The following is a 27147-nucleotide window of genomic DNA, read 5'->3' as shown; positions in this document are numbered from 1 at the left end:
GGCGGCCTTTGGCAGACATCTGCAGAGCAGTGGGCTGGGCAACACCCAACACCTTTGCAAGGTTCTACAATCTCCAGGTTGAGCCGGTCTCGTCCCGTATATTGTCAGGTACAAGCAGGTGAGTTCCGGGACAGCTGGCCAGGTGTACCGCTTGCACATAGCGCCTTTCCCCTCCCCTGAGGTGAAGACAAGTGCTTTTAACTCCCAGTCGTGTTTACAAGTGGTGATCCCTGGATGATTTTCCTCCTTAGCCCTGTGGCAGGTGAGTTTGCGGAGAAACTCGTTGCCGGCCCAGTACATGTGTTAACTAAGCCCTGTACGGGGGTAGGTGTTCCACATGCGCTGGTTCCCCATAGGCGACCTCATATGATATATCTGCCGCTAAATCGTTTCCCTGTTAGTAAACTGCATCTTCCTTCTATTTGCTGAGCAAGTTGACTTGTTCCCAAAGGACCGTTCGATGCTTATAAGAGCGCTGGGGGAGGTTACATGATGGCCTGGTGTGCTGGCTACGAGGCACACAGCGGTCTGCCCGTCTCGCACCGCCAGTCCACGTAACACAATTCAGCTTATTGTGGCGTTTCGTATAAGGACCCTTAGTGTCACTACATCGACACATTGTCGAGTGAGTGACAGATAGGGAACGTCCTGGTTACTTTCGTAACCTCCGTTCCCTGATGACTCTACCCTCCCAAGACGTTGTGTCCCTCTTGCCACAGTACTGAACTACCCGATGAAATGACCAGGACCTTGTCTCGGCTCCTCAGCACAAAACCTGAATGAGTGGTTGCGAGCCAGCTACTTTTATACCCGTATGTCCGGGGGAGTGGCATGCAAATTCCTTTTTTCAAAATCAGAGGTGTTTGGGGCTCCAAAGAGTGACCCCTAGTGTCACTACATCGACACAATGTCTCGTTCCCTCCATCAGGGAAGGTTAAAAAAATAACCAGGATGTTTTCTATTTATAAATGCCTGTATAAACTGTGATACATAATCAATTACGTGACAACCCCATATTATTAACTTTCATATCATGCAACACTGTGAACACTGTGACATACCCCAGCCAATGATGGTGTACCAGTAGAAGTAGCGTCTTTCAGGGAAGAAGGTCTCCACCAACAGTGTGAAGAGGTAAAGACCCTCGATAAAGAGCCAGAAGTAGTTTGACATGACACAGTAATGGAAGAAGACCATCACTGCCTTACAGCCCACCTAAACACAGAAACACACACAGGGGAATTCACTAAGAATCAATTGCAGCCAGCAACAGCATTGTTCATTTGCACACACTGTTTGAGCTGGTTTAATGTGTGATTCTGTAGAGGAATTATGCATATCAGGCAATGACGCAAATAGCATTTAGTTTTGTTCTGCCCTGCTGGGGGGAAATAAGAAAGAAAGAAAGAAAAAAAGTTTATTTTAGCTTAAAGAGGTGGTTCACCCAAAAATGAAAATTCTCTCATAATTTACTCACCCTCATGCCATCCCAGATGTGTATGACTTTCTTTAATCAGCAGAACAAATATTTTTAGAAGAATATCTCAGCTCTGTAGGTCCATACAATACAAGAGAATGGTGATCAGACCTTTGTAGCTCCAAAAATAACAAAGGAAACACTGAAGTAATCCAAATGACTCCAGTGGTTAAATCAATATCTTCAAAAGCTCTAAATCTCCACTTTAACTCCACTTTCAGATTTAAAAGTGAAAGAGAATTTGGAGATTTTGGGTTAAAAAAAAAGAAAGAAAGTCATACACATCTGGGATGGCATGAGGGTGAGTAAATGATGAGATAATTTTCTTTTTTTGGTGAACTATCCCTTTAAAGGTGCACTCAGTATTTTTTTCCCATTACAAAAAGTTTTCTCCAAAAGAAATTAATTGTAATTTTGAAGCATATGTATAAAACCATGATGACACATAAGATGAAGACTCCAGTCACATCAGTAACTGTATAAAAACTGTTTTATTCTACATGGAGAGGGTCCTCTCATTGGGGCTGCCACGTAAACATTACATAACCAGCCGAATACAACTCGATTAATCTCAGTTACCGCCTTGTTATTGGACACTTTCACTCATGGATTAAAGTAATCATGGCTGACTGTGAATAGTGAATTTCTACAATGGCATCCATTTTTGAAAACTATTGCATTTGAATGATGCTGCATCCACACCGCTAAGTGTCACAGTAAGTCCAATATAACATATATAAAAGAAATACTTGATGCACCTTTAAAAACAACATGAAATAGACATTTTTCTTCATTTTTACTGTTGGTATTTTGATATGATGTTTTTGATATAATGTATTTGATTGGAAACCTGCTTTTAGTGTTTAATTGTTGTCCTCTCTTGATTATATCTTTTGATATGTATGCATACATTTTGAGTAGTATGTGTGAATGCTAGTATACCATATAAAAGTACAATGTGTGTCTATGACATGTTTTGAACATTTGTATTTTGGAGTATGTTCAACTAGAAGAGTTACAGTAAATACTTTATCCTGACCTAAAAATGTAATCAGGTGTGCTGCTGTTATTTGGACACTGATGGCGATGTAAATCGAAAAAGTTTTGTTTCTGCACTGAGCACTTTTGCACTTTTTGGCCTCTTAATAAAATTCCTGAAATATTTTTTTTCTATGGACATTGTGTGTAAGCCTTCTCTTTCCTTAAAATAATACGATTAAAATATGTATTAATATGTTCATATGTACGTACAACTGTGTGCGCACAAGGAGGAAATAAAGATATTATTTTGAATTTGTTAAGTGGAAAAACCAAAACATTTCTGTGAAAAATGTTTTAGAAACTGACTTAAAAGTAAAGTAATTAGTAAAGTGATTACTTTTTGGATGAAGCAATCAGTAAAGTAATCTGATTATGATTGTAGAGAAGTAATCAGTAATTTGCAGTAGATTTCTTTTGCTTTTGTTTTTTGGATTTTCTCCCCTTTTTCTCCCAATTTGGAATTCCCAATGTGCTTTTAAGTCCTTGTGGTCGCGTAGTGATTTGCCTCAATCCGGGTGGTGGAGGACGAATCCCAGCTGCCTCCGTGTCTGAGACTGTCAAACCGTGCATCTTAACATGTGGCTTGTTGAGCGCGTTGCCACGGAGACATAGCGCGTGTGGAGGCTTCACGCCATCCACCGTGGATCCACGCTCAACTCACCACGCGCCCCACCAAGAACGATCCACATTATAGCGACTATGAGGTTAACCCATGTGACTCTACCCTCCCAAGCAACCGGGCCAATTTGGTTGCTTAGGAGACCTGGCTGGAGTCACCCAGCACACCCTGGGATTTGAACTAGCGAACTCCAGGGGTGGCCCCCAATTTGCGGTAGAGTACTATTTTGGAATATCTCGCCCAACGCACGATTTATCTGTGCACATTTTTCCAAGTGAAAAAAAAAACTTGCATCAAAATGTAGCAAATTGCTCCGCATCTGAAAAGGCTTTGCTTTTCAGCTGACATCTCGAATCCCTCTTATTATTCAACCACTACCCTCTACTGTCTGGCACTATTTTGGTATGTAACATCCACTTTTAATTATCCAATCAATTCCCGGTGAATAAAATCAAGTCTCATTGAATTTCCTGTATCACTTGTATGAAATATGTCTGATAACAGAAGTAAAGAAGGTTACAAACAGAATTTCATGTAGATTTGAAAGGAAACAAACAGTTTTGGAACATGGTAGCTAGTTTATTGCTGGTCTAAAATGGTCTACCAACTCTAACCAGTTTAACAAATATGGTCTATCTGCTTTGCCAGGTCCACAACTGCTGGTAACTCAGCTGGCCAACCAACTAAACCATCTTTGACCAACTAATGACTTGCGTAGACCAACAAAAATCCCGGTGGTCTAAAGTGGTCTACCAGTTTTAATCAGCTTGACCAAAATGGCCTGTCTGCTTTGCCAGTTCAAGTCCTGCTGGTAAATCTGCTGGGCAACCAACTAAACCACCTTGGACCAACTTCTGACCTGCGTAGACCAGCAAAAAGCCTGGTGGTCTAGGGTATTACTGCTGGTTTAAATGGGTCTACCAACTTTACCCAGCTTGACCAAAATGGCTTATCTGCTTTGCCAGGTCCACATCTGCTAGTAAATCAGCTGGGCAACCAACTAAACCACCTTGAACCAACTAGTGACCTGCATAGACTGGGGGGGGGGGGGACTCTCACATCCATATAAGCAAATTCTGTAGAGTCCAAATATGAAAATTGACATCATTTACAATCATTCACACTGTCACTGAGAATGTGCATAACTCACAGTATGGACAAAGCAGTGGTCACTGTCCTCCTCTGCATACAGAACACCGTCTTTAATGAACACAGAGATGGCTCTCAGGATGAACGACACAAACAAATTCATGTGGATGAAGTTCCTGGTGCAGTGAAGCTTCCTGTTTGACAAACGTTCAGAGGAAACATTATGATGTTATAGAAAGTCTGGTAACACTTTAGTTTAGGGATCAGAAATTAGACAGTAATTCATGATTAATAATTACACTTGAAAGTGACTAGTAATGGAATTGTTTGGTATTATAAAGTATTTATTAAGCCTTTATTGGCTGATTTCATATTCTTGCTTTATAGCCCCTTTATATTTACTTTAGTCATAACAATGAATTTCTTAGCTAAAAACAAAACATCAATAGCTATGATGCAAAATACATCCTTTATAGGTTCTCAGTACTCAGTGTGAATGAGCGGCTTATAAGTATGCAATATGTGTAGAATGCATATAGTATTTCAACAAAGCAGGGAAGGTTAGGGTTAGGGGTTGGTGTATGGTGTATGGGATTATAAATTAACACAATAAACATGCTGCAGTGTATGGTAGTATTTAATTAGGGATGCAAATAGCATCTAACACTGTTTGCCCTTAGTGCAAAAAGGATGCTTTTTGTTGCTATTTATTCTAAGCAATAAAAGTCTCTGCCTTCTATATTTATTTTATACTTACAGTGCATACGGAAAGTATTCACAGTGCTTCACTTTTTCCACATTTTGTTATGTTACAGCCTTATTCCAAAATGGATTAAATTCATTATTTTCCACAAAATTCTACAAACAATACCCCATAATGACAACATGAAAGAAGTTTGTTTGAAATCTTTGCAAATTTAAAAAAAAAAAAATAAATAAATAAATAAAAATCACATGTGCATAAGTATTCACAGCCTTTGCTCAATACTTTGTTGAAGCACCTTTGGCACCAATTACAGCTTCAAGTCTTTTTGAGTATGATGCTACAAGCTTGGCACACCTATTTTTGTGCAGTTTCTCCCATTCTTCTTTGCAGGACCTGTCAAGCTCCATCAGGTTGGATGGGGAGCGTCGGTGCACAGCCATTTTCAGATCTCTCCAGAGATGTTTAATCAGGTTCAAGTCTGGGCTCTGGCTGGGCCACTCAAGGACATTCACAGAGTTGTCCCGTAGCCACTCCTTTGTTATCTTGGCTGTGTGCTTAGGGTTGTTGTCCTGTTGGAAGATGAACCTTCGCCCCAGTCTGAGGTCCAGAGCGCTCTGGAACAGGTTTTCATCAAGGATGTCTCTGTACATTGCTGCATTCATCTTTCCCTCGATCCTGACTAGTCTCCCAGTTCCTGCCGCTGAAAAACATCCCCACAGCATGATGCTGCCACCACCATGCTTCACTGTAGGGATGGTATTGGCCAGGTGATGAGCGGTGCCTGGTTTCCTCCAGACATGATGCTTGCCATTCAGGCCAAAGAGTTCAATCTTTTTCTCATGGTCTGAGAGTCCTTCAGGTGCTTTTTGGCAAACTCCAGGCGGGCTGTCATGTGCCTTTTACTGAGGAGTGGCTTCCGTCTGGCCACTCTACCATACAGGCCTGATTGGTGGAGTGCTGCAGAGATGGTTGTTCTTCTGGAAGTTTCTCCTCTCTCCACAGAGAAACACTGGAGCTCTGTCAGAGTGACCATCGGGTTCTTGGTCACCTCCCTGACTAAGGCCCTTCTCCCCCGATTGCTCAGTTTGGCCGGGTGGCCAGCTCTAGGAAGAGTCCTGGTGGTTTCAAACTTCTTCCATTTACGGATGATGGAGGCCACTGTGCTCATTGGGACCTTCAATGCTGCATACATTTTTCTGTACCCTTCCCTAGATCTGTGCCTCAATACAATCCTGTCTCGGAGGTCTACAGACAATTCCTTGGACTTCATGGCTTGGTTTGTGCTCTGACATGCACTGTTAACTGTTGGACCTTATATAGACAGGTGTGTACCTTTCCAAATCATGTCCAATCAACTGAATTTACCGCAGGTGGACTCCAATCAAGTTGTAGAAAGGATGATCAGTGGAAACAGGATGCACCTGAGCTCAATTTTGAGTGTCATGGCAAAGGCTGTGAATACTTATGTACATGTGATTTTTTTTCATTTTTTATTTGTAATAAATTTGCAAAGATTTCAAACAAACTTCTTAAACGTTGTCATTATGGGGTATTGTTTGTAGAATTTTGAGGAAAATAATGAATTTAATCCATTTTGGAATAAGGCTGTAACATAACAAAATGTGGAAAAAGTGAAGCGCTGTGAATACTTTCCGGATGCACTGTATAAGTTGCACGTTCACATAGTGGAATGAGAACCTATAAAGCATGTATTTTTCACCTTAGTAGCTATTGGTCTCTTTTGTTTTTACCTAATAAGTCAATTGTAAGGAAAAAACAAATGTAAAGAGGCTATTAGGCAAGAATAAGAAATCAAAGATAGGCTTAATAAAAACCTTATAATTCCAAACAAGTCTGTAACTAGTCTCTTTCAAGTCCAATTATTAGCCAAAAATGACTGTCTAATTTCTGATCCCTAAAATAAAGTGTTAAAGAAAGTTTAAATTCAGCGTGTCAGGGTGAGGGTGGCTGTGTAAACACTCTTAAAAATAAAGGTTCTTCAATGATTCTTTGCAGCATTTTAGGTTGGCATTCCTGATGGCATCCCAAATTCAAATGACTGTCTTTTTTCTGCGGAACACAAACAAAGATATTGGATCCATCCTGTAGATCCATCCCAATTGGGCTGGATGTCAAGATTTATGGTGAATAAGGACTTAAATTGTGGTCTGTTTCTCACCCAAAGTGATCACATTGCTTCAGAAGACATGGATTAAATCACTCAAATTGTATGGATTACATTTATGCTGACTTAATGTCCTTTTTTGAGTTTGAAACTTTTGTACAGGGTTCCCACGGATCCTTAAAAAGTCTTAAAATGTCTCAAATTCAGTTTTCCAACATTTAAGGTCATAAAAAGTCTTAAATATCTTAAATGATATAGCAAAAGTCTTAATTTTTATTTAAAAAGGTCTTACATTTGGGGGCGGAAAGACGGGAATCGTGATATGACCTAATGTGATTATCAAACTTCAAAAGAATAAGATTTAATTAAATAAATGCATGCGCTGCGTCCTTTAAAGTGAAAACGCGGCACTATATTTTCTCCAGGCATGCGGGTGATTGTGAGTGTTTTCAGCTGTTGCAGAACAGTACACAATCATTAAGCGATATCGGAAATTTATGACAAGCGATCACTAAAGATCAGCTGTTGATGATGATGATATAGTGTTGATGAAATATGACAATGTTTACTTTTAATTGATTATATTGTAATACATTGTAGATTATATTAGGAGAGCACATTTTATATCCCTTCCTTGTTTGAATGAGCAGCTGGAAGCTTTGAAGCACAAACATCTCAAAATAAGAGTCCCCGGTGTATTTTAAAGTTAAAGTGCCTTACAAGTTAAAAGTTATGCAAAGTTCCATGCATAAGGTGCATCTGGAATTTAATTAAATTTGGACACTTGTAGCCTCGGTCTGGCCCTCACAATCACAGGAAGGAAAGACTAAGAAATGTAATGTAAGATACCAATTTTAAAAAACTATTGGCAGACTAACTGGCTTTCTTTCAACACATTATCAAATCAGCACAATCCAGTATTGGTCAAATATTGGATTGGTCAAACATAAACAAATATTTCAATGAATCAATCAGAATACATTAGGTTACACCAAAAAAACAAAATTTTAAAGGATCTATCAGATAGAAACAGCACCTTGAGGTAACAATTGCATGTTACACATGGAACTTCTATTCCATCTTAAGCAATAGAACAAAACTACAATCATTTTGAGAAGAAACAATGGTGTATTGTGAAAAGACCCACTCTCATGCCATCCCAGATGTAAATTACTTTCTTCTGCAGAACACATATTAAGATGTTTTGAAGAATATTTCAGTTCTGTAGGTGAATAAAATGAAAGTGAATGGTGACCAAAATTTTGAAGCTCCAAAAATCCCATACCATAAAGGCAGCATAAAAGTAATCCATACAGTATGACTCCAGTTGTTTAATCCATGTCTTCTGAAGCAATCCAATCGGTTTTGGGTGAGAACAGACCAAAATATAACTCTTTTTTTTACCATAAATCTTGACATCAGCAGTCTCCTTGGTGATCATGATTTCAACTCATGATTACACTTTGTAGCATCATCTAGCACTCTGCGCATGCGTCAAGCACTAGGCAGTGTAATCGAGCTTAAAATCATGATCGTGCCTAGAGACTGCAATGGCAAGATGTACCTTGAAAAAATTAGTTGAATTCTTGTCTGTTCTCACCTAAAACTTATTAGATCACTTCTGAAGACATGGATTAAAACCCTGGAGTCTTATAGAATACTTTTATGCTGCATTTGTGTGCTTTCTGGAGCTTCAAAGTTTTAGTCACTATTTTCTTCCATTTTATGGACCTACAGAGCTGAGATATTCTTCAAAAAAAATCTTTGTTTGTGTTCAGCAGAAGAAAGAAAGTCCTAGACATCTGGGATGGCATGAGGGTGAGTAAATGATGAGATAATTCTCATTTTTCATGGACTATTCCTTTAAGCACCCTAGCTGAACAAAGCCTGCATTTATATTACACATTCAGTTCTTTGAAGGTGACATCACAGAAGGTTATCAACCCTTATTTAAGCGACACATCAGATGGTAAGCTGTCTTTATTGTAACATTGTCTTTACAATAGCCTCTGAGATACTGGCTTCAAAGTTATTCATCTTTAACGTTAAGATAGAAACCTAGCAAGCAATAATTTCCTCAGCTGTCACACGCGATTGTAAACAAAGAAAGTCACGTCCAAACCACACCTACAGTTTGATGATTTTAACCAATCATCAATGCTCTTCGATTATCAGAGCTGTTATAGGTCAAGAATTTCAGGGAAGTGCACAGCAGGAGAAATATCACCAAACAAACAACTCTGCAGAACAAAAAATGCATTTCGTAATAATTTTTAAGCAAACTAAAAGAAGCATGTTTGCCCAGTAAATATAAATTAGCCTTTAGAGGGCTCTTGTTTGACCAGGAAGCTGAAATGTAATCAATGTTAAACTGACCTGAATCTGCAGAGAATGACCATAGCTGTGGTCAGAGACACCAGAGACGTGCTGTAGCCCACTGTATAGAGAGCCTTCACAGACGCATAGTACATGTCCTTGAGAGGAGAGAGTTTTTACTCTTACAATGGTTAGAAAACATTTGAGCATGAGTCTTCATTTTTATACCATTAGGATTTTTCACAGAAAAACAGTGGACAGATGAGATACTCACAGGCTTGGTTGTGTTGTATCCGATCATACAGGCATCAACGTAGTGAGGATACGGTTCAGACCAGCCAAACTCCGTACAGTTTCTGCTGATCTTGCCGAGACCTGAAATGGAGCCAAGCAAGAGCCAGAACCATGCGATAAATCAAAGATATTTCCCATCATCAACAGGCTGTGTGAATTTGATCCAATAACAAAAAGATTTCAAGCTTGGGTCTTTAGTGACCTGGTACCTCATCCGTTTCTTTTTTTTTTTTTTTTTTGGAGTTATGCCCACACCTCTTTAATATTCCTCAACCTTTCTCTCATTTCTGTCATTTGGGTGTAGGCCTACTACTGTAATTAAGTAAGTTGTATTTGGTAGTATACAAGTTGTATTTTTTTTTTTACAAAAAGTGCCTAAGAAAATACATGTGTAACTTATGTGTAGTTCAATATGTGTTTGACAGCCAGATGCATCTCATGAAATTTCATTGATAGATATACATGCTGGGTCACTAAAGACCCGAGTATGTAATAATGTTTTGCAAAACACCCATGCATTTAAGGGTTAAACTTTAACATGTTCGTCACAGCTAATTCACAGCTTACAATGTTAATACTGTTTTTTGGGGGGCATATACCATGGCAATGGTATTCTTTGAAGTAACTTGGATTGTCTTCTAAATATCATGATACATGAATACAGTAATCATTCGGTACCATGGTATTACTATCTGTGCCATAGTATCACCATAGTGCTTTATTGTAAGAGAAGTTTTCTATTAATTATATTACTATCAAGCAATAAAATATTATAAAGTACATAAAACAAAATACATAAACGTAACATAAAACAAATGATAACAAACATATAGAATATGTAACAATGCTATCTTTTTACGTCAACTTGTACAAATGTCTCTCACCCTCCTCTGGACTCATGAATTCAAAGAGCTCAGGACAATTGACCTCCACGACCTCTCCAACTCCAGCCGCCTGCCAGCAGGTCAGGTTATCCCAATCCCATAGACAGCCTTAATGGACAACAAAACAATTATCACATTACTATTAAGAAGACTGTTTAGTCCGAGACGGAGCTCTTGTATCAAAACGAATGGGAGGAATTGGAGCACCCAATATGTCAGATGTAGAAAAAGTCCCGTCTTACTGATAAAAGAGCCAATCACCATTTAGACACAGTCAACTCGAGAACGCGCATGCATATTAGCTGGACAAGCCTGACAAACAGCGTTTATAGAAGCACAATTTATGATAACGTTGTTGCCAGATTTTTACTGCTGATTTTAGATATGTTCTTTGATTGTAATCTTTTTGACCAACCATTTTGGAGTTTTCAGTCTTTCCCCATTCAAGTAGATAGGAGCTATACTTTTATGCTGCTTCTATCCATAGAAAATACAGTAGATGCCCAAGAGTGTTCCAAAGATGGCAGAGTGGACTGACTTACTTGAAATGGACTTTGTTACTACACCTCCAATCTGAAAGGATCTTTTACTGTTGTTTGTTGTATGACGTCCTTTTCCAGAGGTTTGACATATATTTTTCACTTTGAGATAGAAATAGAATCAAGTACAAAAGGAACTCATAGATTACATAAATCTCTTACTAACACTTACCACGTATTACCATGTTTTTTTGACATGGTACTATGAAAATACCATGTTTTTATGGACATTGTGGTGGACCGACCCGCCCCTCCCTCTTGTCATCATCACCCCACCTCTTAGGGCCGTCCTTCAGCCAGGCTTACAACGGCAGTGGGCTTGAAAGCGAGAAGAGATGCATAGTTAATAAGCCTCATTTCGACAATGGTATACGAAGCACAACTGATGTGAATAATGCTTCATCACCACTGTCTTTAAAACGCAGAGCACACCTCTTCTCTGGGAGCCGGCTTCAAATCTCCATGTGTGCTACCAAGGACGCCACCGCCCCATGTGCAACGGACACAGGAGGGGAGCACGTGTGGCCATCGGACCCCAGTCAAGCTTGGGCCACTGGGCCACTCTATGGATACACCCCCGACCTTCACTGAGTAACTTTTTCACCACAAGGATGCCAGATTCCCCTTTATTTTGGACACCATTCCCCCTGGACACTTTATTTTCTCCTTTATTTTTTTTACATTTTATGTTTATTATTATTTCCAATAAATGCCTCTCCAAGGCTTGACACCACACCCATTGTGTCCGTCTCTTGCTCACCCCGCCACAATGGTGGAGAATGCAGGCACTTTTGTAGGCAGAGGTGGTGCAGTTGGGCACCAACAGTGACGTCACTCTTCCTCTCGTTGGCCGGTTAGATGGAAAGCCTGGAGTGGGACGGAGAGAACATGAGGACCACCTGGTGAGGAAGTAGCATTCCCGTGTGGGTGGCTAAAGAGTGCACACCTCCGGTTCTGGATTCCATGGTTGGATACGAGCATGGGAGGAGGTGCCGACGGGGCGACACTTGAGGGGGTGGGTGGGGGGAAGGGATATGGCGGAATGACCCGCCCCTCCCTCTCGTCATTGTCACCCCGCCAATTAAGGCCGTCCTTCAGCCAGGCTCACAATGGGAGCGGGCTGGTGAGCGAGAAGAGGTGCATAGTTAATAAGCCTTGTTTCAACAGTGGTAGATGAAGCACACCTGATGTGAATAATGCTTCGTCACCACTCTCTTTAAAACGCAGAGCGCACCTCTTCTCGGGGAGCTGGCTTCAATCTCCATATGTGCACACACTGGCATCCTCGCACACCCAGGACCAGAGCGGAGAGTGTTCGGTCGAATTAGATGTGTCACCGGACCCGCTACTTGGACCCCCGGTGCGAATTAGATGTGTCCCCGGGAGAGAACAGTGCGCGTCGTGGGTGATGGGCTGGAAGCCAGGCCACCTTCCCCTCTCACTTGCCGTGGGCCTGGAAAGACAGGCCGCCAAGAACACCGGCGCCCTACGTGCCATGGACCCAGGAGGGGAGCGCATGCGGCCGTCAGTTCCCACTCAAGCCTGGGCCACTCCATGGACACACCTCCGACCTTCACTGAGTAACTGTTTCACCATGAGGAGGCCAGATTCCCCTTTATTTTGGACAACATTCCCAATGGACACTTTATTTTCTCCTTTTTTTGAACATTTTATGTTTATTATTTTTCCAATAAATGCCTCTCTGAGGCTTGAAGCCACACCCACGGTGTCTGTCTCTTGCTCACCCCGCCACAACATTTTCCAAATTAATACCATATTTATGGACATATATCATGGTAATACCATGGTATTCTTTAAAGTACCTTAGAGTATCATGTAAATACCAAGGTGAATAAATATGGTAATCATCCAATACCATAGTATAGTGTATATTAAAATACCATGGTATTACCATCTGATTCCATCTTTGAACAATTTTTTGCCTAAAAAAAAAAAAAAAGCCTTTCCGAAAAACCAAACCCAGTAAACATCTGGACTCCTGACACGATAACGGATGTCTTTGTTTAATTCTCAGAGCATGAATCTAACCAGTAGGTGGCACCAGCAATGATTACTCTCGCTCATCGCCACCCTGAGGATATGAACATGATCAATAAATGGGATATGGATATGAATCCATCATATTCAGAATTTAATTTGACTGTGTTTCCCATAATTGTTTCCCCCTGCACATTACATACACAGTTTTAGAAAATTAAGTACAGAAATCCCTCTTCATCAGCCTGGTGGCCATGAACAGATGCCAAAGATGAATTAAAGAATGTAGAGCCACTTGATACTGTCAGAACTACTGCCTCTAGTCTTGCAATCTTTAGTTCAGGGTATAAAAACGTTAAGAGCTTTTGAAATTAAATGTTGCAGTCAGGCAGATTTAGTTCCATTGTAAAGACTTGTGGTGTACCACAAACCCTTTCAAAATGTAAACAAGAGCAGGTTCTGAATTATAGATATCAACTCAGTTTTCACTAGTTAAAATGTTCATTCTTGATATCAGTTAATACCAACCTAGTCTCATAGTGAAAATGTGATTCTATATACACTGGCGGCCAAAAGTTTGGAATAATGTACAGATTTTGCTGTTACTTTAACTCACCAAAGTGGCATTCAACTGATCACAAAGTTCAGTCAGGACATTACTGAAGTAAAAAATAGCACCATCACTATTTGAAAAAAATAATTTTTGATCAAATCTAGACAGGCCCCATTTCCAGCAGCCATCACTCCAACACCTTATCCTTGAGTAATTATGCTAAATTGCTGATTTGGCACTAGAAAATCACTTGCTATTATATCAAACACAGTTGAAAGCTATTTGGTTCGTTAAATGAAGCTTAACATTGTCTTTGTGTTTGTTTTTGAGTTGCCACAGTATGCAATAGACTGGCATGTCTTATTTATAAAATATTAGGTCATAAATGGCAATAAAAGAAACAACTTTCTCTAGAAACTCGTCAGTCGATCATTGTTTTGAGGAATGAAGGCTATACAATGCTTGAAATTGCCAAAAAACATACAAAGGTGTACACTACAGTCTTCAAAGACAAAGGACAACTGGCTCTAACAAGAACAGAAAGAGATGTGGAAGACCAGATGTACAACTAAACAAGAGGTTAAGTACATCAGAGTCTCTAGTTTGAGAAATAGACGCCTCACATGTCCTCAGCTGACAGCTTCATTGAATTCTACCCGCTCAACACCAGTTTCATGTACAACAGTAAAGAGAAGACTCAGGGGTGCAGGCCTTATGGGAAGAATTGCAAAGAAAAAGCCACTTTTGAAACAAAAAAACAAAAAGAAAATGTTAGAGTGGGCAAAGAAACACAGACATTGGACAACAGATAATTGGAAAAGAGTGTTCTGGATCTTAACCCCATTGAGCTTTTGTGGGATCAGCTAGACTGTAAGGTGCATGAGAAGTGCCCGACAAGACAGCCACATCTATGGCAAGTGCTACAGGAAGTGTGGGGTGAAATGTCACCTGAGTATCTGGACAAACTTACAGCTAGAATGCCAAGGATCTGCAAAGCTGTCATTGCTGCACATGGAGGATTTTTGGATGAGAACTCTTTGAAGAAGTTCTGAAATTTTTTTTCAAATTGTAATAGTAATTTTTCATGTTATTAATGTCCTGACTATATATTGTGATCAGTTAAAATGCCACTTTGGTCTATTACTAATTTCTTTCCATAAGAGCAAAATCTGTACATTATTCCAAACTTTTGGCCGCCAGTGTACATTTTTGCAAAATTTGTTATACGTGTCTCCAGATACAATTCCCTGAAGTTTCCAGGAGAACACTACAGGTGCAACAACAACTGTGTATTTTATTCACTTTCACTCAAAACATGACTCTAATGACTGATTATGACTTTATAAATACTTATTTTTCTCTCTATTACTCAGACCCTGCTATTTTAAATATAGACACACTTTAACACATCTTTAGAAAAACAATATATTTTAATGCTTTTATTACAGACCCACCAACTGTACATATAAACACTTATTCCAACACAAATAGCTTGCGCGGTAGCTCACCAGATATTGTGTTGGATGGAGTACAGCGGTTCAAGACCAGCCATGACCTAAAGCTGACATGCGACACCAAGGGTGTAGATTTGGCTTGAACATTGGGGGGGGGGGGGTTAATGTGTGAAGAATTTATATGTTTCTATTGATCATGGTATAAATATTGGGGGGTTTGTACTTGCTTGTTTTTATTATTGGGGGGGTTACCTCTCCCCAATCCCCCTTGGAATCTACGCCCCTGCGCGACACAACAGTCGTTGCTTCCAAAAATGTGCTTTTTCATTTCGCTTCTGCATTTTATAACACTGATGGTTGGGTTCAGGCATTGATTTGGTAAGGACGTCCTTTTTAAACGTCTCATTTATATTTTAAAACACTATTGGTTAGGTTCAGGCAAAACTTTGAGGTTAGGGAGGTATGTTTCAAAAGCATCCATCTAAAATTCACCTTAAAACCATGTCTGAATACAGCATCATTTTATTCACTTTTGGCGACCCAAGCTGGGCATTTCACTGGAAAACTGCAGCCAAATGTGTTATACAGTACATACATTTTGAACTCCAAAAATGTTGTTATGTTCATGTAAATTTCATAATATCAGGCTGGTAAATACATTTACACTTGTGAAAATTGTATTTCTTGATTACAAAAATGACATAATTACTCACAGAAATACCCATTCTTGATATATAAAAAAATTATATATAAAAAAAACTTTTTAAAAAAACTGGTAAAAACATAATTACTGCTACTGTAACTGCATTTTCACTAGTATAATTTCACTAGCAATGATCTGTCATTCACTCCTGTTCAAAATGCAATTACTTATATCTATAATTAATTTCTTCCTAGCTGAAAATCCAGTTCAGCTACTGTAAGTACTTCTTACAAAGAACATTTGTAATTTGATATCAATAATTTTATTTTTACTATTCAAAATATTCATTCTTGACAATTGAGTTACAACTTGTGAAAATGCTCATTTTTGATATCTGTAAATGTATTTCAACATGTTAGATTTAGTATTTCAGATATCTAGTATGGAAGAAGAAATTATTTAAAATGTAATTATTACATACAGAATATATTCAAAAATGATTAATAAATTGTTAAATACGGGGCCAGGGTAGCTCAGCGAGTAAAGGCGCTGACTACCACCCCTGGAGTCGTGAGTTTGAATCCAGGGCGTGCCGAGTGACTCCAGCCAGGTGTCCTAAGCAACCAAATTGGCCCGGTTGCTAGGGAGGGTAGAGTCACATGGGGTAACCTCCTCGTGGTCACTATAATGTGGTTCTCACTCTCGGTGGGGCGCGTGGTGAGTTGTGTGCGGAGACATAGCACGTGTGGAGGCCCACGATATTCTCCGCAGTAACGCGCTCAACAAGCCACGTGATAAGATGCGCAGATTGACGGTCTCAGACGCGGAGGCAACTGAGATTCGTCCTCCGTCACCCGGATTGAGGCGAGTCACTACGCCACCACGAGGACTTAGAGCACATTGGGAATTGGGTATTCCAAATTGGGGAGAAAAGGGGAGAAATTAAAAAATAAATAAATTGTTAAATACAAAACAAAACCGTTTTAAAAAAATCTATAAAATCACTTAACAAATGTTCCTTGTATATAAGCTTACCATTATTTTTAGGTTGATTTATGATTTTGGCATGAGCTTTGTGTCTTTTGATTTTCAGGGTTAAATGTTTTTTTTTATTTTTATTTTTTTTTCGTTATTTAGTTTAGGCATGTTTTTTCACTGCAACTATGGATGAGCTTGGTACAATAAGAGATTTCTTGTAAATCAATTCATTAAATGTGCATTGTATTTCACTTCAGCACTAGTTTGTGTCTGTTTTCATTTTAGCATTATATTTGGGTTGAAATTTCCTTATAAGCACAAGCTTCATGTCTTTTAATTTTCAGGGTTACGGCTATAGGCACGTTACTCAACTACAGTGGGTGTCACCTTTTAAAGTAGGAAATCCTCTTTCATAATGACCTTCTCACAGAATTCAACATCATGTCAAGCATTTTCTAGTCAAACATGCTGTTCAGTGCTGTTAAGAATGATGTTAAGAACACCAAAGCCAATATTACAGCATTTAACAGTCATTTACAGCATTTATTTTTGGCTAACATATCCTTATATTTTCTATACAAGTTATTTATTTAATTTCCTCTGTGAGTCATTTCTATACAAGCTATTAAATTAAGTCATTTTCAACGTTTTGGTTGGCAACTTCACCTGCAAGAGTTAACAAGAAATCTCTTATTGTACCAAGCTCAGCCCTAATGCTAAATAATGCTAAAATTAAATAAAAGGGACATTTATTGATTTATTTAGTGATTTTATGATTAATTTAATACATTTTGTAGTTTTTTTTTTTTAAATTATTATTATTACAATTTAATTATGTTTTAAAATATATTTAAAAGTTCAAAATTAAAAAGATTTATTAAAATAACAAAATTTGTATTTAATGATTTAATATTGAGTCATTTGGCCCTCCATATCTTATAATATCATTATATCTGAAATTACCTTTGCCACAAATAAAAACCAAATTACCAACATCAAAAATTAGCATTTTCACTTTTTACTAGTTGCAAATGCTAATTACTGATATACAGTACTTTTTAGCCAATCAAAAACACTCTCTGTCTGTCAGTCATTTTGTGCACTCGCATTTTCTGGGGTTGGCTGACAAGTCTGGTGAAAGTTAGCAAAACAGCTGAAATCACCAAATCACGTCCAACACCATTAATCATTTAAAGGAACTGTTTAAAAGAACCAACATAGTTCAAGAACATGCATGTGATCTTTCAGATGTTCTCTTAATTCATTTTAAGAGAGAAACAAATCATGTTGCTATGCACTGGAAGAATTGAAATGTCATGCTTACTTTGGCCAAGTGCCTGATTAACCAAATTTTAAGTTCAATTTGATTAAAAACTCCCTCTGGAGTCTCTGAAAAGATTTTCTGTTTCTCGACTTTCTCTGGTCTGTAGATAGCCTTATGTCTTTTTTCTTTTTTTTTTCCCCAGCCGTGAGTGAATGTGTGAAGTGACGGTAGAAAGCATTAGAAGCTTTTGTCTGCCTGGTGGCACATGTTGTTACTCACAGATCTCAAATCAGTCTGGACACAAAGCCAATTATCTGCTAAAGTCCGAACGAGAGCTCTTTAAACCAGCAGGACAGAAGTGAGGGGCAGAGACAAAGGAATCTTGAACTAACCAGGACAGAGTGGAATAGTGACTCTCTCTGTTGAAATCTTTTGTTGTTTATGTCAAAGGTTGTGAAGTCAATTTAACTCAACAGTATCTTGGTTTAATGCCCGTCACTTGGTAATATGGCTAATACTAATAATACAATATTTGGCACAGTGTTTGTTCCATGTGTTGGTCTGGTAAATCACAATTTTGCTGTTGTTTATGCATTTACAAAATTGCTAATTTTCCTATTCAGCCTATGTCAATTTGCATAGCGTTTGGTCCATGCAATAATTTGTAATACTTTTGTATGCTAAACAATTTTGGTACTGTGTTGGGTCGTGACTTGACATTCAAAGTTAGATCTGAATCTTGAAGCAAAACCATTTGAGAACCACTGACTTATATGAAGACATTTGCTCAAATCTGAGACTGACTCACTGCTATAAAGGTCAATGCTAGATTGTAATCAAACTGATTGATGTGACTTTGTGATTGTACTCTCCAAAGATAGCTCTATATATTGTATGATGTCACTGATCTTATGAGTCACATGTCCAAAGGGCTTATGGTTTTTCCTTCATAAAAATAGTAAAAGCTTTATTCACCTTAAAGGATTTTCCTTCCTGTGTTGATGCATTTCCAACTTTTCCTTTTAAACAAATAGCCAATAGTCTTTAGTTTACATCATAGCCTTGCAAGATGACACTTGATAGCAATGGACAAAAACAATTAAGACAAACAATGTCAAATTATTTGCTTACAATTTTGTTTCTATGGTAGGCTAATCTGGGGCATATTCACTAAACAGGTGCGCTACTTTTGCGCATAGTATTTCAGTGCAAAAACCTGCATCCTATTCACTAACCACCCACAATCTATTTTAGCAGGCGCAATGAAATTTACAATGAAAGTATTTAAATGAAGTCATTGTCATTCCTTTCTGTGCAAACAAGCCTCCTTTCTATGTAAATTAGGCTCATTGTAGATTGTGCCTTATTTACAAAAATTGCCTGCCATCATTTAAATTGTGCTATTATCATGAATGAACGTAGGCGGTAAAATTAATTTGATTTAAAAGAGAAGTTTGTGAACATTTTCAACCAATCATATCAGCAGTAATTAATCAAATAATGATCAAGTGATGGAGAAAAGCATTATAACCTAGCATACATCCAGACGCACGGTGTAGTCAAGCACACTTTCGGCATGTTGAAGAGATGATTCAGGTGTCTAGATCATGTTGATGCTGTACAGTCCCGGCAGGGTGTGTCAAATACGGTGGTCTGCGGCATCCTCCGCTATATAGCGCTCAGAATGAGCCCGCAAGATCAGAACTGCATTCAGTAGTGATTTTGTAGGTGCGTTTGCCTGATCTGCATAATTTCTTAAGTGAATCAGGCGCTAAAGCAGTGCAGAAAGCATGTGCAAAAAATGGTGCTTTTCCCAGGTGCAATTCATTCTTACTGAATCTGCCCCTTTGTTAGCCCTTTTCCACTGAAATGGCGATGGTTCGCATGTCAAGCCTGTGCTCTGCTGGTTCATGGCCGGGGCAATCTAGAGCCTTTCGTAAGCAGGCCGCGCTTTTCCACTGACTTCAGAACCAAACGGTGTCGTAATGGGTTATGTGACTACCTGCCCATAAAAAACATGGCATGTCATAACAGTGTTTGTGTACAGCTTTTACTCTTGTTTTTGAGGACATATTTAAAGATACGAAGTAATGCAATCCAGTGTTATTACAACGCTTAACAAGATTGTCAGAGACAACATCTACGCTTAAGAGGACAGGTAATGTAATTACATTATTTTGAATGAACTATGGCTTAAATGCTAAATTCTGCATTCCCTTAAGTGTTTTTCAATTTGTTTATTATTTGGTCAATTGTCTGATTCAGCCTGGCGTGCATCATTCCATGCTGGATCTTCTCGTAGACGATTGTTTTCCCCTTTGCGATCTCTCTAGTTAATCTTGGATCTCCGTAAAGACCATATCGCAAGTAGAATGCTTGTTTCGTCCACGTTACCTGAATGCTTTTAATGTCTGATGAGTTTTGTATTGTTTTATAGAGTGAAGAAGTACTCTGTGCTGCAGACAGTAGTTATTTTTGTTGTCTGTGAAAAGTTTGTTGACGAAACATTATCTCGCCCTCCGCCCCCTGACGTAATCGGTCCCTGCGTGGAGACCAGCAAGTTTTTGGGGCTAAGTCGAACCAGGTTTTCGGCTCCGGAATGGCCTTTTCAGCGGTGGAAACGCGCAGAACACCGGCCCAGGAACTCGAAACATGTCGGTGGAAAAGCACTATGCATTTACACTTTTAGGGGCCATTCACACCACAGGTTTTTATTTTTTTTAAATTTTTTTATATATATATTCCAGATTCAACACAAGTTAAGCTAAACCGACAACATCTGTGGCATAATGTTGAAAAAAAATAAATAAATAAAAGAAGCAAAACCCGATGTTAAAGAGAGGCAGTTACAATGGAACTGAACGGGGCCAATTTTTGGAGGGTTTAAAGGCAGAAAAAAAGCATTTACGCTAATTCATCAGTTAAAACAAAAAAATTTAGCGCTAAAGTTATTTAAATTCTTCAAGTTTAAGTTATTTAAGTCTTTACATTTGTTTCAGGATTTAAGGCATTACGTTATTATGAAAATGAAGTTGTATAAATGGATTTAACTTTAGAAAAGGTTTGTACCGGAAAGCTATTTTATCACACTAAAATCATATTAACCCGCATATTGTTTACAGCTTGTGGCTATAATTTTGAAACAGTGATCATTTTACCATTTACGGACTGGCCCCATTGACTTCCATTGTAAGTGCCTCACTGTAACCCCAATTTTTCATTAAAGAAAAGGAGGGATGAGTCGAAATGAACAACATTATGCCACAAATGCTGTCGTTTGAGCTTAACTTGTATTGAACCCGGAATATTCCTTTAATACTTTTTTATGTAAACGTGCACTACACAGAGGTCTTTGACCATTGCGCAGCATCTCAATGTTTTTTCAGCGCCTTGCGCAGTAGTGCTGCATTTTTATGACACCATGTCAAGTTAAAAAGAACTTCAACTTTAATAAACGTGTCTCAAGTCACCTGCATTCTGTTCCATTCGTTGCAGTGCCTCTAGCTTTTTTAATGCAAGACTGGGTTCGGTCTGAACACCCCTTATTGTTGTAGTTGTGACAGATGATATTCTCATTCTAGAGAATTTTATTGGACAAAAATGTACACTATATTGCCAAAAGTATTCGCTCACCCATCCAAATAAATGAATTCAGGTGTTCCAATCACTTCCATGGCCACAGGTGTATAAAATGAAGCACCTAGGCATGCAGACTGCTTCTACAAACATTTGTGAAAGAATGGGCCGCTCTCAGGAGCTCAGTGAATTCCAGCGTTGTACTGTGATAGGATGCCACCTGTGCAACAAGTCCAGTCGTGAAATTTCCTCACTACTAAATATTCCACAGTCAACTGTCAGTGGTATTATAACAAAGTGGAAGCAATTGGGAATGACAGCAACTCAGCCACGAAGTGGTAGGCCATGTAAAATGACAGAGCAGGGTCAGCGGATGCTGAGGCGCATAGTGCGCAGAGGTCGCCAACTTTCTGCAGAGTCAATCACTACAGACCTCCAAAGTTCATGTGGCCTTCAGATTAGCTCAAGAACAGTGCGTAGAGAGCTTCATGGAATGGGTTTCCATGGCCGAGCAGCTGCATCCAAGCCATACATCACCAAGTGCAATGCAAAGCGTCGGATGCAGTGGTGTAAAGCACGCCGCCACTGGACTCTAGAGCAGTGGAGACGCGTTCTCTGGAGTGACGAATCACGCTTCTCCATCTGGCAATCTGATGGATGAGTCTGGGTTTGGCGGTTGCCAGGAGAACGGTACTTGTCTGACTGCATTGTGCCAACTGTGAAGTTTGGTGGAGGGGGGATTATGGTGTGGGGTTGTTTTTCAGGAGCTGGGCTTGGCCCCTTAGTTCCAGTGAAAGGAACTCTGAATGCTTCAGCATACCAAGAGATTTTGGACAATTCCATGCTCCCAACTTTGTGGGAACAGTTTGGGGATGGCCCCTTCCTGTTCCAACATGACTGCGCACCAGTGCACAAAGCAAGGTCCATAAAGACATGGATAAGCGAGTTTGGTGTGCAAGAACTTGACTGGCCTACACAGAGTCCTGACCTCAACCCGATAAAGCACCTTTGGGATGAATTAGAGCGAAGACTGCGAGCCAGGCCTTCTTGTCCAACATCAGTGTCTGACCTCACAAATGCGCTTCTGGAAGAATGGTCAAAAATTCCCATAAACACACTCCTAAACCTTGTGGAAAGCCTTCCCAGAAGAGTTGAAGCTGTTATAGCTGCAAAGGGTGGGCCGACGTCATATTAAACCCTATGGATTAAGAATGGGATGTCACTTAAGTTCATATGCGTCTAAAGGCAGATGAGCGAATACTTTTGGCAATATAGTGTATTTTTGGTCAATTTTTCTAGAAGAGAAAGACTTACAGTAAATCGCATAAACTTTTAGAAGTATAATAGTATAAATGGACTCAAAGCTAATATACATGGACCAAAACTTCAAATTTGATCTGTTCATTTAAACAAAGCCAAAACCCAACACAAAACCATCTGCAGTGAAATTCTGTGGGTTTAACCCTTTTAATAAATTAGTTTGACCCTAATGTTGTGTTCATTATGAATTTTGACCCGGACAATATTGTTTTTTGACTTTTTATTTTACTTAATCCAACAGGAATAAAATGTATTGACTTTGTTCACATATGGTATCTGAAAACACACAAAAACAATTGGATAATTTACTGGTTTTATTTCACTTTGTTCCACTTTGTCAAAAGTGACTGGCCATTGGAAATGAATGGGTTAGACTACAAAATACAGAAATATTAAGTGTTCAGCAGCATCCCAGTCCTCGGACATGTGCACACACACACCCACCCACACACACACACACATTGTCTTTCCATGTACACTCTTTGGGGGAATATTTCAAGATCTACTTATCATATTAGGCTGTGTTTGGGCTCATTTGAATCAGGATAGTTTGCTGTAAGTTATGATATGTCATTGTCTATGTTATATGTATGTTCTGGGAAGTAATAAGGAAAAATGTGACAAAAAGACACTTCTGTTTATTATATTTATTTGTGTCTGTGGGAATTTCATTCATTAATACCCACTGCAGTTTGGCCTCTGAGTGAAACACATTTTCTCATTGTTTCTACTAATTGAGATCTTTCCAACGATATATAACACATTGCTATCTCATCTTTTTTTATGGTTTTACCAACTCTGCATATGATTGTTGTGATAACATATTTGCAAATGATGAGAACGAAACAGTTCTTATTTGATAGCCAATTAAAAAGCATTAATTAAGAATTGGTAGAATAGCTACCAATGTAGCTATATGCATTGTAAATTCCAGATTCTTAGCTTTAAAACGACACCCATTTTGTTCAGATCAAGAAAGGGGTTATTCATTTATTATGTAATTATTATTATTTCTGTTTTCTGCAGGTAGTGCCCCCCCACTAATAATAATAAGCTCAGTTGAATTAATCCTTTGATTATATATATTTAAATATGTAAAAAAAAAATAAAAAAACCCTGTCATAATTACTAAAAAAAAGAAGTTGATATCTAACGCAATATCTTGTGATAATATGTGCAATATGAGAGATTTATTAACAATCTCTAGTGGGTCAGTCATTCTGACCCGGGAACACAAGGAGTGGTAGCCAAAGAGGAACACAGCACAAGGGTTATATAAATAGTGATCTAAAAGTGAAACATTTAAGCACTTGTTTTACAAAGGTCTGTATGTTGTTTGTGTACAAATGTAGATGAAGTTCGTGTATCTCTTGCACTCGCTCACTTGCTTTTTTTCCTCTGTCTCATTTAGTCTTTCTATCTGCATCTGTCAATCTCCTTCTCTCCCTCCTCATGCGAACGCGGCTGTTTTATTTCGGGCTGAATGATTTTCTGTCTGCACACTGATGAGTCTGCTGTGGTTTAAGGAACAGGAGGACAAGGATCAATGAAGCAGATGTAAACAGCCAGCAAACAAACGTCACTTCTGCAAAATACTCACAACCAATTCATACATGTAGAGACAATTTCCAGTGGCCAATAAAAGTACTTGTACACTTAATCCATGCTTAAATTGTCTGACTGTCATTGCATTAGACAGGTAACAAGATATCAAACCAAGTGTCAATTATTGTAAAGAAGCACAAGCTCACTTTTCAAGCAAATAATAACAAATCACAAAATGAAATTAGAAATTATTTTTATAAATTATTATTCAGACATTTTGAACATATGACTATGACACTGAATTATGATGACATTTTCAAAGCGACCACACCACCATGTTTATCAGCTCACTAGTGTATTATTAGTATCTATAATATGGTGCAGCTGATATTATAATGTAAAAAAGAAAACAAACAATGGGGGAACATATAGGCCAATATACTGTATGAAGCAGCTGCCATATTGAATTCAGATTTTAGTTGCAAGGAAAGGTTTCAGTTGCAACAATGTGGCAACAATGGCATTCCTAGAGTCTATTGGACCTGCACAATTATTAATGACAAAGTAAAGATTAAAATTTCACATGGATCTACGCATTTCCTGGTACATCCAGACGAATCATTCCTTCTGTTCAGCACTGTGGATTCAGAATGACCTTGAGTGCACTAAAGCATTTCAGTCAGTGAAAAAAAAGATAATGTTTGTTTTGCAGCTATAAGATCATTTACAACCAATAAAAGCTTTCAGTTATGAGAGCTTCAATTACTGTTGTTACTAATTGTTTTCAGATGTTCTGAAAAGTTTAATTCTCTGATGTTAACCATTTCCCTTTGTTGTGGTCAATGGATCTACTGTTGTCTAATTAGCTTAACCGCCCCCCAGAGGATGCTTTTACTCAGAGTTCAATGTAAAGCCAGACTAAACAAGGTGAACTCTTACTAGATGTGTCTAAACATTCAAACCCAAACATTTTACCTCCTTGCACATCAAATAAAGAATCTCCAGTATTGGCCAATTAAAGCAATTATCTGCACTATCGGACATCAGTCGATTGTTTAAAAACAGCCAATAATCAGGAGAGATTATTTCCTGTGAATCTAAAAATGTGGAAAAATGTGTTTAGCGACAAATGGACAAAGAAAATATCTTGAATGCAATTACTCTGAATTGGGTGACAATGAAAGCAGAGTTGCAATTTGCAAGCTGTGCACTGCGTAAATTTTACAAGGTGAAACTACCGTTTAAACTTTTAACACAACTAATCAACATGATCACACGGGAAGTCGGCATGTTGTTTCCGAAAGTTCTGGTACCCTACAATCGGCAACAGTATGCTGACTCACTGACATGCCCCATCTCCCATCGGACATATAAGGAGGTTGCATTTTTATCCCTAACATTGCATTTTCTCTCTATTAATAGTTATGGTTAGATTTAGGTTTTGGTTGGCGGTCGATTAAATCACTGTTTTACACCCTGTTCAGCTGAAAACACTTCTTTTTACAACTGGTTTCTGGTGACCTCTCATGGATATAAATGGATGTAACACTTGTTTATATGCTCTGAAACACTTACCGCTTTAGCCTCTGGGGGCAGTGTTTTCAAATTCGGTCAACATATACTGATTTTGGCTAAAGAAAAATCGGCACACACTTGCCGATTTTTATGTGAGATCAGGCTGAACTAATATGATTTCTCACCTTAAAGCTCGACAAATCAAGGAATAGGATGAGTTTGTTAAAAGCTAAAGCGGAGGCTGCTTCAGCTTCGTCATTAAGAATTCAGTAAATGTGGGTTAAGAACAGTAAAAAACATTTTTTCTAAAGTTGTGCAATTAGTTATCAGTGAATTTGAAACAAAGTAGCATAAAAAAGCAGAACCATCAAACTATCAGTATTGGTATTGACAGATGTTGTTCTATATAATCAGATCTACGGTATCGCACACAGTGTTTTTATCGGTTCATCTTTAATAGATTTATCAGTATGCAGTATGTTCCCTGGGAATTAAATATATGTCCTTGGCATTGTTAGTGCCATGCTAATTATTGAAAAGTACACATTTAAGAAATGAATGATATATTATGAGACTTTTAGCCATCTTATTTCTCTACACTAACTATAACCGATAAAACATACATTGTGGGCCCTCTTTTAAGAGCGCTAGTGCTAAGCGCAGCACTATGCCATAAGTCATAAGCGCAAAGTCAGGGGGCATGGCCATGAAGTTTTGCTATTTTCGTGCAAGTCCGCGCCAAGTCTAGATGCAAGTGGGTTTGGCGAAATCACGCACGCAAAGCACTAATAGGCTGGGTCATGTGCAATTTAATTCTGAGGTCCTTCTCCGGTTACTGCAGTGTCAGCGTCCTATTGTATATTTAATTTCCTGTCAAGCACCAGTGATATAAACAAAGACATTCATAAGAAGGCAGCAGTGTAAATGGACTGTATACAATGGACACATTCCTTTTATATGCTTAAAAATGTTATTCTCATTAGGATTTGGATGTACACTCTGTTGATTAAGTATTATTAATAATTTTCATCTACTGGCAAACAAATCATGGCTAGTATTAATAGTGATTGTGTCGGCACGCACTTCACTTCTCCCAGTATATTTTTGATTTTAAATTATTAAATTACATTTACAGTATTGAAACATGATTTTTTTTTTAATCAAAAATATTTCTAAATTCCAATTACACTTCAAAAGAAACAAACATTTAA

At 38.6% G+C, this 27147-nt stretch overlaps 1 protein-coding gene across 3 annotated transcripts in view; it reads right to left on the bottom strand.

The window, feature by feature from the left end:
- The window catches only part of LOC127441637 (pituitary adenylate cyclase-activating polypeptide type I receptor-like), a 54610-nt gene that overhangs the window by 16489 nt on the left and 10974 nt on the right, over window positions 1–27147 (bottom strand). For all 3 annotated transcript variants that reach the window (XM_051699252.1, XM_051699253.1, XM_051699254.1), the window contains 5 exons: window positions 10552–10659; window positions 9648–9748; window positions 9434–9531; window positions 4288–4420; window positions 1062–1215 (listed from right to left, as the gene is read on the bottom strand). In XM_051699252.1, the coding sequence (XP_051555212.1) occupies window positions 1062–1215; window positions 4288–4420; window positions 9434–9531; window positions 9648–9748; window positions 10552–10659 (594 nt within the window). The remainder of the gene's footprint in view (window positions 1–1061; window positions 1216–4287; window positions 4421–9433; window positions 9532–9647; window positions 9749–10551; window positions 10660–27147) is intronic.

This window comes from Myxocyprinus asiaticus, chromosome 5, assembly GCF_019703515.2.
Source record: "Myxocyprinus asiaticus isolate MX2 ecotype Aquarium Trade chromosome 5, UBuf_Myxa_2, whole genome shotgun sequence".
NCBI lineage: Eukaryota > Metazoa > Chordata > Actinopteri > Cypriniformes > Catostomidae > Myxocyprinus > Myxocyprinus asiaticus.
The sequence above is the reverse complement of the archived record's forward strand: the minus strand, read 5'-3'. Positions and strand labels throughout refer to the sequence as shown.